Genomic DNA, 17,731 nt, shown 5'->3' on the forward strand with positions numbered 1-17,731 from the left:
ATTTTTATAATTCCATTTTATCTCCACGTTGTTTTATAAGCTGTACTTCCCTGGTGTATTTTATGCTAATTGCTCTGGGGTTTACAATATTCATTGTTAATTTATCACAGTCTACTTTTAAATGATATTATACCACTTCATGTACTGTATCTCTCTCTCTCTCAAAAAAAAACCCAAAAACAACAACAACAAAAAAAACAACCTTCCATTTCCCTCTCCTTTCCCATGTGCCACTGTTGTAACATATATTTTATAAACACCACAATCCACAGTTATAATATTTTCTTTAAATAGTAATTTTTCTTTCAAAGTCTTTAAAAGTCAAAATTTTTAATATTTTCTTACATATCTACCATTTCTGATGCACCTCATTCCTCATTTATTTCTGCCCAAAGAACTTCCTTTAACATTTCCTATTGTACAGGTCTGATGGCAACAAATTCTCTCAGCTTTTGTTTGTGTGAAACTGTCTTAACTTTTTCCTGATTTGTGAAAGGTATTTTCACCAGTTACCTAATTCTACATTGATAGTTTCCTTTAGTACTTTAAAGATGTCTTTCCATTGTCTTATGGTTCATTTGGATTCTGACAAGAAATTTGCAGTTATTGTTAGGCTTATTTCTCTGTACATAATATGTCTTTTGTTTCTGTCTCTCGAGTTTCCCTTAATCACTGATTTTCAGGAATTTGATTATGTGCCTTGGAGTGTTCTTCTTTGTGGTTATCGTGCTCGAGGTTCATTGAGCTTCTTGCATCTGAACTTATAGCTTTCAACAAATTTTGAAAATTTTCTGCTATCTCTTCAAATATTTTTTTCTGCTACTCCTTCCCCCACCAATCCTCCTCCTGGGAGTCCAATTACATGTATGAAAGACTGCTTGGTATTGCTTACAGGTCACTGAAACTCTTGTTCTTTTGTTGTTTTTTTAAATTTATTTTTTCTTTGTGCTCCATTTTGGATACTTCCTATTGCTACATCTTCAAGTACACTAATATTTTCTTTTGCAGTGTCTTATCTCTTTTTAATTGCATGAAGTGAACTTTTTACTTCTGATGTTGTACTTTTCAGCTCTAGAAATCTCATTATTTTAAAAATTATCTTCCATTTCTCTCCTCAATATGCTAATATTTTCCCTTAAGTATGTAAACTTATTTGTAATAGCTTTTTTTATATCCCTGTCTGCTAATTTCATTATGCTATACTTTCTGGATATGTTTCTACTGACTTACTGTCTCCTAGTAAAAGACAATACTTTCCTGCTTCTTGGCATGTCTACCAATTTTTGGTTGGATGCGGGACATTGTAGATCTTACGCTGTTGAATGTATGGATTTTACTGTCTCACTTTAAAGAGTGTTGAGCTCTGTTCTGGCAGGCAGTGCAATCACTTGTGGTTTAGTTTTATCCTTCTGAGCCTTATTTTTAAGCTTTGTTATATCAGACAGAGAGTAGTCTCTACCTTAGGGATAATTGAAACCTACTATTAAGCTTCAGCCTTTCTGGAGTCTCTGCTGCATACTCAAGTGATCAATGAGAACTCTCCCCTCTGACTGGAGGAAGCCTGAACAATTCCTAGCGGTGGTAAGAGTTCCTAGAACCGTATAACTCACAGCTCCCCAGCCACTCTTTATCCAACCTTGTGGAGTTTCACTCCACAAATTCACATTTTAGTGTTCAACAAAGACTCAAGGGGACCCCTACACATATTTCTGGAATTCTGTTTCTGCTAGCTCTCTCCTCTCCAGAACTCTGCCACACAGCTGCCTCTGCCTCCTGCTTCCATCTTTGCCTCCGTTTAGTGAGACTGCTGTGCACTGCCTGGGATCCTCCTCCCTACTCTGTGGTCCAGAAAGTAATGACAGGCAAAGAGCTGGGGTGATTGCAGGGCTTCCTTAGTTGTTTTTCTTCTCTTAAATATCAATGTCTTTCATGGACTCTGGTCCAATGTCTAATAGAGTAATTTCATGTATTTTAATCCAGTTTTCTAGTTGTTTAAAGGAGGAGGATAAATCCAGTCCCTGTTACAACATTATGACCAGAGCAGAAGTCATGTTCAGTAGTTTTCACTGGAGGGATATAGCACACGTGTAGGTGAAGTTGCCGCCATACAGAGACCGAACAGGGAAGGGATGCCTGGAAAAGCAAATCCTTAGGGGAAGGAGGAGACAGATCAAGATTTGAAAGTGGGGAGGCAGGATGGACAATCCCTTCTCTAAAACAAAATGAAATAAAAACTGGTAAAAAACCTAGGTATGGCTGGAGATCAAAAAACAGAAGAGGGCAGGAGGAGGGGACTTAGAAGGAGTGGACAGGCAGGCCAGTCTTCCTCTTCCTCACAACCCTGCACACTGAAACTGGAACACTCAGGAACTTGAATGTTGAGGAGATAGAAAACATTCTTTTCCTTCTACATTTCTTAACATTATCATGGGACTTAGTAGCCTCCTGAGATAATTTACACTTAATTCACAGAAGAATATTAGGGTGCTTCTCTTAACTTCCTACATTTAACTCCGAACTGAGCTGGTACCTTGTCCTGATTATATGGACCTAATAGGCAACTGGCACCGATTCCAAAACTAAACTAAACACTGGGACATCTGGTATGTCAGCACAACACACACACACACACACACACACACACACACTTAAACAAAAAATGGACACAGAGATCCAGAAACATACATATTTATAATTTTGAATCTGGAACAAGAAATTTCATTCCTCAAATTAAATGCATTATTTTACTGAGGAGACAACCCAATCCCATAGACGGGGCCTCGATAGAATACCAACTTAAGATTTCCAAACCAGTCTTAGAGCAGTTGTAAAAACGAATGCAAACCTTTGTGAGGCTGTCTCACTGCTTCCTAGGTCAACTATGTCCATTTTAGTTGTACTTAAACTTGTATTCAGTTCATTAAATGAAACCACAGTTTAGCCTTATTCATAGCCTTTATTTTTCCTCTGAGACTCATTTAAATTAATTTTCTATCTAACCTATCTTACAACTATGCTTGCTTGGCCTCACCGATGACACTCTCTTCCTTTCTGTGTATACTGAAGCCCTCTTGAACAACACATTGCCAAATTTCAGGGTCTGCTGCCTTCCTGGAAATGGATGGCAGTAACTCAACTGCCAACACCACCTCCTGGAACATGTAATGAGATATGGTCTCAGTAAACTCTTGGGTTCTGTGTAAGAATTGGACATCTGGTGAACTCTCTCTGAGCCAGTGTTCAATGGAAATAGTGGACGAGGCCTCAGAGTAAACACTGAACTTCTGTTGCCCCGTCTGCTCTCGTGAGCCTGGGGGAACTACAAACTCCAGATGCTTGATGGAAAGTAAGCTGCTCTTCAGTAAGTGTCTCTTGGGTTGCAGATTTTAGCTCACACAACTCAGATATGGAAAGGTTTTTTGTTTGCTTATTTTGTCCATAACAAAATAGACTGTCTGGCCTTTCTCCTGAGTTCACACCCAATGATCAGCAGGAGAAAATTAGATGTCCAAGCTGGTTTAAAAGCTTAGTAGGATTCAGTCTCTCCTAAGATGGCATCTAGGGGTGTGTGTGGGCGGGGGGGCGGAGCGGGGTAGGTGGGGAGGTTCGGTAGTGAGCCCTGTAGTTTGCACACACATTTTTTGGCTTGGGGGTAGGGGTAGTGAGCCCGGCAGCTTTGTGCTGATCCTGGAGTGGCCACTGGTTGAAATCCATTGCTCTGATCACTGTCCACAACACCTACTGGCCTCTCATGCCATATCTACACCTGGGTAAACTGTGGCCCTTTCTTCGGCTTGGGAAGTGCTCCCAGGGAGCATAAGACAACTGCCCTCACAGCCTTTGCTTCTCCTTGGCTCCTAATGGCTTAAGCTCTTAATGATCCCTTCCTTGGCTTCTGCTGTGTGGTCACCACATCTTATCACAGAGGGCACCCACGGACACACAGGTTTGAGAGTGCCCCAGGAGAATCAGGACATCCTGAGCAAATACTTCCATGTAACCTTGGCTGCCCCACATCAGTGATGGGACCTCTGCACTACAGTCTCCTCCCAGAATCTCAGACAGAAATCAAAGCTCTCGTTACCCACAACCCCCCAGAAAACAATTCTGGACACCCATCTGATCAATCCCCTCTTCTCCTTTCCTCTTATACTTTTTCTTAGAATTCTCCAGGGATAGAAAGAAAAAGGCTTCCTTCCTCCACCACATTTCTCTTTTGTTTGCCCCCTTTTTAAGCAAAACTCTGGTCATTGATATATTGCAGGGGTGATAAAGGAATTCAGATAATTATTTCAAACCAGGTTATGATATTGCTGCAAAATCCCATTTTTGAGTGTTAAAGCTGAATATTACCTTCATTCTCTTTGTATTCCTTGTAACAAGCCATAATGGTCTCTTCTCTTTCACTTCACTATCCCAGTTGGATGGCTGTCACAAGCCAATGAGGCAAGAGTTTGCAAACTCCAAAAGACAAAAGAGAAAGTCCGTTAATAATTTGAAAAATGACACATCTTTTAAGGACTGTTTCTGATGCTACTTAGGGGGAGGAGGTAGATATCAGGGATGTAGAGAGGCTTGGCTCACTTTTGGGAAAAGAGCTTCTAAGCATAATTAAAGGCACTTAGGGATCCTTGAGAGACCTGCCGGGTTACATGCCTGTAAGATCAATGGAAACATGTGCTCGTCTGTGGTTATGGCTAATAAATCCTATGTTGGAATTTTGCTTTGTTTTATAGGAACACTTTGGTCTTTTCACTTCCTTGGATGCCATCAATGTGACAGTGGTGACCATACTTCACTGGTCTAATTCCAGCTTCAGCAGCTGATTGGAGATCTGAGAACAAGACCAATCTTTGTTCTTTCTCACTCACTAGGTACTCCACATGCAGGAGAAGATAACTGCAAGTGTGTGAGTCTTTCCAAAGCCTTTCTAAGTTGAAATTAGTCCATTCAGTCAATAAATATTTATCAGCCGTCAACAAAATGAAAAGGCAACCTGCAGAATGGGAAAAAATACTTGCAAACCATCCATCTGATAAGGGGTTAATATTTAAAATATATAAAGAACTCATGCAACTGAATAGCAGAAGAAAAAAAACCAATTTGATTAAAATATGGGCAGAGGATCTGAAGAGACATTTTTCCAAAGAAGACATACAGATGGCCAACAGGTACATGATAAGGTGCTCAATATTGCTAATCATCAGAGAAGTGCAAATCTAACCCACGAGGTATCACCTCAGCCCTGTCGGAATGGCTATTATCAAAAATACAAGAAATAACAAGTGTTAGTGGAAATGTGGAGAAAAAAGAATCATTGTGCACTACTGGTGGGAATGTAAATTGCTTCAACCGCTACGGAAAACAGTATGGAGGCTCTTTAAAGAATTAAAAATAGAACTACCAACGGTCCAACAATTCCACTTCTGGATATTTACCTGAAGGAAACAAACAAACAAAACTAACAGGAAAAGGTCTATGCACCTTGATGTTCACTGCAGCATTATTTGCAATAGCTGAGACATGGAAGCAGCCTAAGTGTTCATCAATGGAAGAATGGATAAAGAAGAGGTGGCACATGTGCATAGTGTGAAATATTTTTCAGCCATAAAAAAAGAAGGAAATCCTGCTATTTGTGACAACATGGATGGACTTTGAGGGCATTACGCTAAGTGAGGTAAGACAGACAGAGAAAGACAAATACTGAATGATCTCACTTATATGTGGAATTTAAAAAACAAAAACAAAAAGCCAACTCAGAGATACAGAGAACATATCAGTGGTTACCAGAGGCAGGCTGGGGCAGGGAGGGGTGGGGTGCAAAGCTGGTGAAGGGGGTCAAAAGGGACAAACTTCCAGTTATAAAATAAGTAAGTCCTGGGATGTAATATACAGCATGGTGACTACAGTTAATAACACTGTATTGCATATCTGGAAGTTGTTGAGAGTAGATAAAAAATTTGTAACTGTGGGGTGATGGATGTTAACTAGATTTATTGTGGTGATCATTTTACAATACATATATAAATTGAATCATTATGTTGTACACCTGAAACTAATAGAATGTTCCATGTCAATTATATCTCAATAAAGATATTTGTTGAGTATTTTATTGATGGGGTATCCAAGAATATATCGTAGTAGAAAAAAGTAACCAGCATGTTCCTCACATGGTGAATATTTATTTAATTAATCCCCAAGCACACTGCCCATCACTAAACTAGCATTTATTGAGGTTTTACTGTAATTATCATAAACACTTTTGGGCTCTAAAATGTTGGGCAGACGAATGTGCCATTGTGGAGGACGAAGTTTAAGGGGCAGAGCCATGACCAATGTGAGGATGTTAGAGACGGGCATGGTTTGCTTTGAAAGAATTATGTAACATTATGTCCACCATACTTTTTTTTTTTGTTCCTTGTAATTTTCTAAAATATATCCTTGTGCACTTGATCATTTGATATTAGCCACAAAGCACTGTGACTTCACTCACTTTGTAGTAAGTCTGATTTAAAAAGCAGTCTATCTTACCCATCTCTGTAACTCAAAACATAATAGCAAATGCTAAGTGCTCAAACAATCTTTCTTAAATAAGTGATGAGTCCCCATTTTGTCCTTGAGGAAGGTGATACTCACTGAAGTCCTAACTCGCCCCGCATTGCACTGCTCAGGAGAGACTGCACCAGGACCAGATCACGCTAGCTCTCAAGGAAGAAGTTTCTGATAATCTGAGTTGCTCCGTAATTAAATCCAGTAGTCTACTAGGTTCCCTTATTTGAGACAGGGTGCCCTTGGCCATTGAACATACTAGAACAGAAGTCAGAAAACACCTTTTAATGATACTTCCTGACCTTTGAGGGAAGCGTGACTAGCCACTTCTTTGTTGCTCCTGATCTTGGAGGGAAGAATGACCAGTTGCTCTCTGAGAGCCTTTCCTGCAATGAGATCCTATTTTGACCCTGAAGAGCTCTTGTTCTACACCAAGCATTACATTTGCTAGCAACCTCTCAGATTCAGATCTTTTAACAGAAAATTGATTTAAGCTAATGTAAGAGATACTCCCTTACGCAGGATAGGGCCTTAAATGCTGTTCATCTCTGTGGTTAAGTGAAGCACACTCTCTGTGCACTAAGGATAACCTGAAGGACAGTTTACTGCTGTCCCCTTCTTTCAGGAAGACCTGGAGGTGTTCCATTTACAAACTCTCATACGAGTACGCGGCTCCCCAGTGCTCTATCTTTAACTACTGAAGATTTATTAAAGCAAAGCAATGCACTGCCAGACAGATATTATTAGAAACATTTTTATTTAAAGTCAGACAATAGAAAGATGTCACAGAAGAAAACTACAGAAACTTGCAACAACAGAATTCAACTTAGAAAAGTTTTTAGTAAATGAGAAGGGGAAAAAAAAGATATTCCTGATGTTACCAAGGGATCTGTTAGTCCTCATGTAGAATAATTTATCAGTTCAGCAAAGTACACCCTTTGCTGGTATCTTTTGAACAGACAGTTGGTTAATAATTTAGTTAATCTACTAAATTGGCATCTATTAAAAACCTCCAAAGTGAAACAGTCAAGGCAGCATTTCCCCACCATTTGAGATACAATGTGGGGAACTGAAATAATTAAGAGTAGGAAGTTAAAAAAAAAAACCCACTACTTCATACTGCATAGGTTTAATCTGGATTTCAGCCTACCTTACAGATGGTGCTTGTAAATCTGATAGAAAGTGGGCGACCAGGAATCTGGACACAACACCACCTCCTACCAAACACACAAACACATGACATCCTAGGACACAAGTGCCATCAATGCCCTTACCATGTGCAAGCATAGCAGCCCTAGACTAAAAACAAAATGGCCTAGAACCCTGGATTTATACTGAGCCCTTTCTGAATCCTTGGTGGAGGAGCACTGGGTTTACGGTAAGAAACATAAATTTTTTAAAAACTTTGGCAAGTAAGTCTAGAAATGACTATTTCTTGATTGTCACTTTTAAAGGAAATTTCATTCTCCTTCAGGAAAAGATATTCTCCTATCTTATGTGACTTCTCTCTCAAACATTTGGAGGGCAAATTCCTATAAAATAGAGGTGGACTAAAACCTCTTACCTGCAATACTAGTTAATTATTTTTCACCTTCTCTATTTAAAAAGCATATAAAATGTAGAGTCTATCACGGACAACAAACCCCAAGATCTTGCTTGTAATGGAAGTTTGGGAACAACATGACTAATTTTCAAAAATTGGGTCTGTGTGTATTTAATTCTTTTACAATAACCTATATATCACATCAGTGACAAAATAATATTATCTAACACAAATTTCACCATTCCTCTCAACCTTAATGCCCTCACAGAGGCATTAAAATCAGTAGAGCAGTGAGCCAAGGAGCGTGGAGCCGGATAATTCACAGGGTTGATTTTTTTCTAAAATGCCATAACAAGCTATATATTAACTTTTTTTCTCATAAATTCTAAGTTTAAAAAACAAGAGATCTAATGATAAACCAAGCTACAAGATATTGTTCCAAGAACTCATAGTTGTTGGAGAAAACGGATTTCCTTTATGCTCACAACTGTAGCACATGACTGTTCTGTTCTAAAGGGTAATGAAGGGTGTTTAAGGACAAGACACAAGACCCAGATTCAGAGTCCAATTCATGACTTGAAAGGGTAAGTTAATGGTCTTAGGATAAAATACGATTGGAAATTCACTAGGTTAGGCATATCTTCATAATTTTGGTTGAATTTTGAGGAGAATAGGAAGGGGGAAATTAGAGAAATATATTTTAACATAAAAACGTAAGACTCTAGCATGGAGTTCTTTCAGATTACAGAAAGAACCCTTCATAGATCTATGGGGATAAATTACTGATATATTCAAACTTCCACAACGAAGTAGTAAAATTATCTTGTAAGTCTGGAGGACTCATAGAATTACGAACTATTGTAGAAACATATAACTCCTAAGTAAAGCTGCCATAACCCTACTTTCACATTGTTTGGGTGGGAGGTGGGGAGGGGAGACAAAAAAAGAGAAGGTTGGTGCCCTGTGTCTACTGAAGGAGGTATAATTTATGATTGTACTCTTTCTAATACGATCATGGAATGGCTCTGCCGCATCTACTCTAACAGATGACAGCACCTGTAAAATCTAAACTTGGATGGACGTTGGGAACAAAGCACCCACGGTGTGCGTAGAACTAGGCTTGCTGCAATGGGAAAACAGAGAAGCAAGGAGACACATATGGGTTCTGCCTCCAAAAGCATAAAATACAGTTTAAAATGTGCTTTTTATTTCTTATTTTAAAATGAGAAATTCTAAACGTTATGTTGACAGTAACTTAAAGTCCTTTCTTAGGTATGTGTCCTTTCCAAGAAAGGCAGGTTAATTTGGATTTTGTTACAACTGGCAGACACTGCTAATAAATAACATACTCGAAAACATAACGCCAGCAGTAACAGCGATTGGTAGCTACTGGCGCCGGTTCTGCAAATCACATAAGCTACTTCGGGAAGAGACATTCCATAAACACCAAGTCCTGACACATAAGTGAGAAAAACAGCTTTAAACACTCAGACCCTGTTTGGTTACATTTTGTCAAAGCTTAAATTTCCTAAACTCAGCCTTATTTAAACTAATTAAGTTTACTAATGACCAGTAAATTTTGAACATAACATTATCAAGTGCTACCAAACCATTTCTGAAAAGATAATTACGACTCTTCATTCTAGAGATTCACAGAAAGCCCAATATTGAAGGTTGCAGGCACTCTATCAGTGGTCTGCTTGACTGCAGACCACCTCGCCGAGGTACAGCCTTGAGCACAGACAACCCCTCTGAGGTGTAGCCCTCAGCCCAGAAGGGTGAGCTCAGGGAGAACATCTCCACCGTAAGACTCTGTCCTGTGCAAATGGAAATACACCGACAAGCCCTCACATCTAGATCCCTAGGAACTTCCGAACGTCAAGATGCCATTAACCAAAGGAAAATGTACCTTTATCAATATCAAGCAAATGGTCACTAAGAAAGACCTCAATGTCACATGCTTGCAGAAATATATATTAAGAGGTGGGAGTAAATATCCCTAGTGTTTCTAAAAGCCAACAGTCCTTATATTGACTGAGTTGGCCACTTCGCCCACGACACACGTGCTATGATTCAAGCAAATACGTCATACGACACTGACTATCAGAGGATTTTCACCCTCCATCAATATCCAACTTGCATAAAATGGGCAGAGCGGTCAGATCTTGAATAGACACTACAAGTCCACAGAGCTCTAAAATAGGAAAGTCCTGTGTTTTACTGATACACAAAATGTTTAAGGAAATTGCCAACTTGATGGGTTAATATTCTCTGAAACAACTTCTCAGGCAATTCTACTGTGTCTCAAATGTGTATCATCTGAAACTTCATAGAACTGGTACACCACACAAACCATATCATGTTATTTCGGAATCTGTACAACTTAATGCAAACCCAGTGGGAACGTAATGATTATGTTTGTGAAAGTCATAAAGCAACTTTATATTTACAAATACTTAAAAATGATAATTACTTCGCTCCTTACATCAAATCTGTAAACAGTCAAAATTATACCCATTTCACAGAAAACGAACTAGACATTAAGATAAAACACCTACAAATCAATTCAGAACAAGAATATGAATTCATTGTCATAAACCTCTAGCCCTCATAAGTTCTCCTTTCCTCCCTCTCTCTCTCCTAATTAATTCAGCAAGTAGCTTATACGAACACTCATACAGGATTTTTTTTTACTAATCAACTATTCTTCTACTCTTAAAGTAAGTACGACTAGCAAGGAAAATTACTAAACTCCTACGGCAAGTTAAAAGACAAACAAACCTAAGCAAACATCATTTCATAATTAGGCTACTTTGGTTGCAACCTAATTCTGGGGTTTAGTGCATACGGCTGGGTAACACAGAGGGTCTGTACGGCAACAGACCTAACTGCTGAGGCAGAGCTTGAAATCACTCCAACATTTGGTTCATTTTCAAGATTCAGAATGAGGTCCTAACTAGGGAAGCTCCAGAGATAGGAGCTGGGAGTAAAGTAAACAAGACATGGGAAAGTAGCTGCTCAATCTAAATTATGATCATCTGGATATCCCAATTCAACACCCTGATATATCCCACTCTATTCAACATCAAAGGGAACAGGTATAAAACTCTCACAAACCAGTATGAATAGTTAAGTTACATCTCAACCAATGAGTCTAGCAGACTCTTTAAAGACACAGTTATTTCTGTTATCTGTAAATGTTTGGCTTCCAAGAATAGGGCCATAATGTACTTTTCAGTGTAATAGTGTAAATCAAATTAGATGGATTCTAAAAACACCAATTCACCTTACAAGGAGCTTATTAATTAGAGAGAACGGCTACTTATTAAATTTTGGTAAGAAAATGGGAAAAGAAAAAGAAAGAAAAAGAAAAAAAAAGAAAAAGGATATTAAGATAATCCAGGTTGATAGGATATAATAGAATATTCCCTAAAGTTATCTCAATTAAAAAGCATTACAAATAAAAAATCATTATTTTAAACATAAATAAAACATTTTCACAAAAAATATATTGTTAAATTTGAAGGTAAGTTCCAACTTTCTTGTAAAATAGCCTCTAGGCCACTAGCCGATGTAACAGGGGCTCAAGAATACTAAGTAAATGAACTTACTTAGTAAGTAAGTATTAATGGTTTTTAAACCTTACTTTTAAATTAATCTTTTAATATCTCTTTTAGTAAAAAGGATCTTCTGTTAAGAATCTGGAAAAAAATTTGGATTCCATTTTGATCTTTAACATCCAAATTATCTTTTTTTGTGTGATATTTTAAATGTAAACAGCATCACTTACAATAATTATAAAATCATGAATTAAAGATTTGCTAAAATTTTCAATTTAATTACTAAAATTCAGCAATTTTACTGATTTTATCCTGATAAAGGAATATTATTCTTAGGAATATAAATGTGTCTATATATTTTTTTCTGTCAGTTTTATCCATTTTATTGACTTTTCAATTAACAATAAAGTTCGTTTGGATAGTAAGTCAGAAAATTCTTTCTATCATGGCTTTAAACTGCATTTTTTAACCCCAAAACATTATCCAGAACCACTTTAGGCTACAATGTAACCAAAGTATAAATAGTAGGAACTCACATTCCCTTGAACAACTGTCCTTCCACTTAGAACACAATGAACTTCTTAGGTAGGCAGGCAGGATTCTTGTTCACTTAACTGCAACCCCATTTAAGCACGGAATCAGGGCAAAAAAAGTAAAAAGTGAAGAAGGGAATAGAAAGGATATACATTAGTATTAAACCATATGCTATCTGAGTGTTAGGTTCCCACATAAATATTTTAAAAATCACTTCTCAAGGACTGATTTCCTCTACTTCCATGATCTTTTATAATGAAATACTCCTTTTCAAGTTACCTTTTAGAGTTGTTACTAGCAAATACTGTCACATACCTCTAGTTCAAGATATTAATATATACACTTAGCCTGAAAACTAAGTGTACTACTTAGTTTTAGTTATAAATAATATATGTATAAAACAGGTAGGGTTGCCATTATTTATATACTGCAATAAATATACAAGAATGAGTACAAATTATTTTTCATAAAAATACAACCTCTAATCAATTCAGGAGGTTTCCGAACTATGACGACATTGAATACATTAAAACACCAGGCAGTCTCCTCTGTTACAGAATGCCAGTCAGGTGAGATCTGAAAGAGGTTCTTTATTGGTAGCCATATACAGTTGACTATACCATCTCTGTGTTTTCTCGCTATTTAAGAAAAAATAAAGAACCTGGACATTTAAAACATTATCAATGAAATAATCACCACAGACTCACTGGATCTTTTAAAAGTTTGTTAAAAATTGCCAAAGTCATGATGAATACAATTATTGCAGCTACATCATTTGAAAAAGTAATATAAATTATGCTGCTAAAGACAAAAAACATCGAAACGCATAAACATCATAATGGAACACAGCAGTAACTCATAACTATTAATACGAAAAATTAAAAAGTGATGTTAGAGAACTCGGGAATTTTTCATTTTAGCAAAACATTCTATTTATATATCTCCAACTTCTATGATACAGTATACCATAAAATACTTTTAAAAGGTACAACATTCAAATGCTTCATTTACACAAATAATATTGCCAGTACTAATAAAAGTGGTGCCCTTAAACATGAACTGCTCTGCTAATTATGATTTTAAAAATGTTTTACGTCATTTTACATTTTAGCTAGCAGTCAGCGTTACATATTAATCGGTTCTGTGTTGACAAAGAGGATCCTAGTCAAAATACTGTTTCTGAAAAGTAATGTACATTATATTGCTTGAAACTAATAACCATATAAAAGTGGTAATCGTTTATCTAAACACTGATTATGAAAGACAACTGGCATATATTCAGGCAGAGTGTTGAATTCATGATGGTTTATTTACAATAAAAGTTACTTTTACTGAAGCTAACGTGATATATAGGTTTCTATGTCAATTACTACAGTCTCTTAAAATTATAAAAATATTATATAAAATACCACAGGCTTTAGAGGATATAACTTCATGTGGTTCTGATACTAGCAGCTGAAAAGTGTTTATAATTTAAAAATAAATAAACTATAGAGGTAAACCAGTTACAAAACAGCAGGGGACTGCAATAGTCACAAGAGTGACAAGAACTGCTTAATTACACAATAGCTAACAAAACGGTGAAGCAGTTGGATCAAAAGTTTTAAAAACCTCTTTCAGAGATTTGTCATCTGTTGCTCTACGAGGGTCATCATCTGGGGTGGGGCTCACCTGACCCGGCTGCTTTGACTGTCTTGGATCGCTGTACTGGGGTCTAATTAAGCCTGTTAATGCCTGAATCGGAAGACTGTGCACTGCTGGGACCTGAACGGTACCGGAACTCCCAAGAATATCTGCCTCTGGGTCAGCTGGCCCATCAACAGGGACGTCCACGTTTGGAGCGATTTTCTGTGGTAGGACTGCTTCTCCAGTAGGAGGCTCGTTTTTATCACTACTTTTTAAACCACCACTTTTTTTCTGGCTCTCTGCATTTTCTGTTGCTGGCTCTGATGTAGATGATGAACTATGCTCCCTAGGGTCATACAAACTAATAGCACTAAGGACTGAACCTGGAGTTCCCAGGGGAAGGCCAGCTGAAGATGAGAGTTTAGGGGCATATGGAGGCAAAGCCCCAGGACCAGAATTGCTAGATACTGCCCCTAAGGGCTGTGATGAACCAGAGTTTGATCTGGCTACATGAGGGGCACCCTTTGATGTATGTGAATCCTTCATACCTGCTTGATGAGACTCTGTACTATGCAATCTGTGAAGTCTAGGATCAAAATTTTTTTGCAGCCTAGGGTCTCCTAATTTACTTCCTGAACTATGTACATCTCCAAATTGTTCTAGGTAGCCTTCTCTGTTTGCTGTGTTAATTTTGGCCTTGGCTGCTAGTTTTGCATCAGTGGGCACTGTGCTTTGACGAAGATCACTTTTTGTATTCCACAACCTACTGAGCCTCTGATCAGCTATAAGAGGGGGCAGAGGTAAATTGATTGAAGATACTGGGTCAGGTTTAGGTAAAGGGACTGGAAGTAAGTCTTCTGGAGCCCACACGATGTGTTTTGCAAAGTTGGGTTTGGTTAGGGTAATATCCATTTTAATGTGACTAAACTGTCGCAGTTGTGACCTTGGATCCTGCAGCATTATACCAGGGGAAGAATCCAAAGGTATTAAGAAAGCTTTTTCTCTCAGTTCTCTTTCAGTATCTTCATCGTCATCGTCTCCTCTTTTGTGTTTGACATTAGGGCCAGCATTTCCATGATGTAAATCAAACTTTGCTCCACCAACAGAAGAACCTACGTGACCACTTCCATTCCCTCTTAATTTCCTGGGATCCCATGCAAGTCTAAGATCCAGTGGGGTAGACTCAGAAGATTTTCTAACGTCTTGCCTTGAGATAGTCCTAAGTCTAGGGTCAACCACTTGGCTTCCTTTATTTTTCTCTTTAGCAAGTCTTGGATCAGTAGGAGTGCTGAGTTCTGTGGAAGGTTGTTGTTGACTCCTTAAAGTTTCTGTTTGTTTCTGCAATGTTTTCAGTATTGACTTGACACTGCTTCCTTCTTCCTCTTCACTACTGGAATACCAGTTAACAGTATCATCTAAATGCAGACAAAAACTATGGTAAAGAATGAAGCATTCATATTTGGCCTTAATTAAGATGAAAAAAACACATATACTATTTCTGAATAAGTGTAGTCTAACTTCAAGAAAACGCATCATAGAAATGACAGAGTTTCAACACTGGAACAAGATAAGATGTGGTATAACAATTAACAATTCAGTCACTATACTTTATAAAGAAAGAAGTATGATATTAGAACATGTGTAATGTCCTTCTAGTCAGAGAACAGTCTGAACCTTTCATTCCAACTGGTCAAAGGGAGCTCAGAAATGTGTGGTAAGACAGAGCTGGGAGAGAAGGGAAAACACTCTTGAAAAGGAATACCAAAATGTTTTGGCTCTCTTTAATTCATAGCTCTGGATCTAACTTCCTAGCTTAATCCCTTAAACTTCATAGCTCTGGATTTATCAGGATAACAAGAGAGAGCTATAAAAAAAAATACCTGGAAAGAAAACAAAACACTAACAATGATGGTTAAGGAAGCAAAGGGAACTGAGCAAGTGTGGGCTCAGGTGGGGACTTTTCACTCATACTATAGTTTTAGATGTTTGACCTGTGTGAATATATTAATTATTCAAACATTAAATTAAAAACAACAAAGAAAACTAACAGCCTAAAATTTATATACTTTAACTTTACGAGAACACTTTGGGCCTTACTCTTAAAGCCTATGTAACCCTAGTGTATTGGGCACAATGTTAAGACACTTAACCATCAGAGGTCTTCTCTCTAGTAGAGAAGGGAATAAAAACTGATGCTTCAGGAGGGCAGTCTCCTTCCTCTCCATTAAAACACCATATACATATATGTGTATATGTGTATATATACCTATATATATACACATACACTAACATATGTACACACACATACTCATACATATCCTAGAATATCTTGGATCAATAGAACAGCATATATATTCTCACTTTTACCTCATCTCACTGCTCACTAATGTGTTTCCACAGCGTCGAACGTTAGTGTTACACACTTAGTTTGAACAGAAGAGTGCTGACAAAACAAGCACTTGGGAAAGCAATTATACTCCAATAAAGATGTTAAAAAAAAAATACATAGAACAGATCCTTCCCTCACAGCCCTCAGAAGGAATCCACCCTGCCGACACCTAGATCTCAGACTCCTGGCCCCCACAACTGTGAGACAATAAATATCTGTTGTTTAAGCCAAAACCAAAACCAAAACAACAGCAACAAATAAAACAAGCACTCGTATTTAGGGTGGGGATATGGCTTAAAATAGTATATCAATATTATAGCACATGGTAAAAAGTTTTACTCATATCTCAGTGTCTGATTGATAAAACTACTTCTAGACACCGGATCTCTTTTTTTTTTTTTTTCCTTTGACTTCCAGGAAGTCTAGAGCTAGACTTGTGATTCACTTTCAGCTGTTGTAGTTATTTTAAATATTTCTGTATAGGAGCTTCACTCCTCATAGAATTTGGTACTTGATCCAGATAGGTAAGACAATCCAAATCTGATCCAAATAGGTAAGATGCTATTTTATTTTCACTTTCATATCAATGTATTTTATAAGCAGTCTTAAATTCTTTTTGGAATAAGAATGAATATAGAGCAGAAAGAAAGTAGAACAGTAGAGAAAGGTCAATGGAAAGCAGATATTAGACAGAAAATGATAGTTAAGAGGTTTCTATGAGCATTTTATCAAAGGACAAATAAAATTTATAAAGGCGATAAAATTTCTAAATGAACAAAAAACCTAGCTGTTTCAGTTTTCTGTATTCCGAGAAAACAAGCCTCATAAAACATTACCAATTTTATAGTATTATAGTATAAAATTTTATATCATGTAGAAAAGTTTTAATTTTCTTATTTATGAAAACATAAAACTGTGTTACTTTAAAGAAAGATTACCATTAAAATGGTTGCGTATTAAAATTAGCACCTAAAAGAGTACACATAAATTTTACAGGAATTAACTTATTAGAAATTCCTCATTTCCCTGTCATGCTAAATAAATGAAGAGTTAATAACACCTTTTTTGAAAACATAACAATGTTTATATAATAGCTTGTAGCTACCTAGTGTTATCTAGTTTTACATAGTTATTCATAAATTTCATGGGGTTTTGTTTTTTGGCTGCACCTCGAGGTATGCAAAACTTCCCAGACCAGGGATCAAACCCATCTCCCCTGCAGTGGAAGTGCAGTCTCTTAACCACTGGACTGCCAGGGAAGCCCTAAATTTCATGTTTAAGAGTGGCCAAACACATCAATTTTGTAATTCATAAGAAGAACTGGGTGATTTAAAGTTCTCTGCCCTTAACTGAGTTAGCTAATTGCTATACACTTATCGATATCAAAAATACTAAGGGAAACTTAGTGTCCCCACGTAGTCTTTTACATTAAAAATAATATTCCTTAATAACATAGCAGAACCTGAAGTATACAGCCTCTGCCCGTGAAAATCTAATAATCAAATAACTTTGAGCTTGAGTTACAGCTTA

The 17,731-nt window shown here is 37.3% G+C and overlaps 1 protein-coding gene across 3 annotated transcripts in view; it reads right to left on the bottom strand.

Annotated features, from left to right (window-relative positions):
• Nucleotides 1-12,897: 12,897 nt before the first annotated feature.
• The window catches only part of ZC3H6 (zinc finger CCCH-type containing 6), a 52,964-nt gene continuing 48,130 nt past the window's right edge, over nt 12,898-17,731 (bottom strand). For all 3 annotated transcript variants that reach the window (XM_024743980.1, XM_024743979.1, XM_024743981.1), the window contains exon 12: nt 12,898-15,227. In XM_024743980.1, the coding sequence (XP_024599748.1) occupies nt 13,756-15,227 (1,472 nt within the window). In that variant the 3' untranslated portion in view covers nt 12,898-13,755. The remainder of the gene's footprint in view (nt 15,228-17,731) is intronic.

Source organism: Neophocaena asiaeorientalis, unplaced genomic scaffold (assembly GCF_003031525.2).
Source record: "Neophocaena asiaeorientalis asiaeorientalis breed wild unplaced genomic scaffold, Neophocaena_asiaeorientalis_V1.1 scaffold114, whole genome shotgun sequence".
Taxonomy (NCBI): Eukaryota; Metazoa; Chordata; class Mammalia; order Artiodactyla; family Phocoenidae; genus Neophocaena; species Neophocaena asiaeorientalis.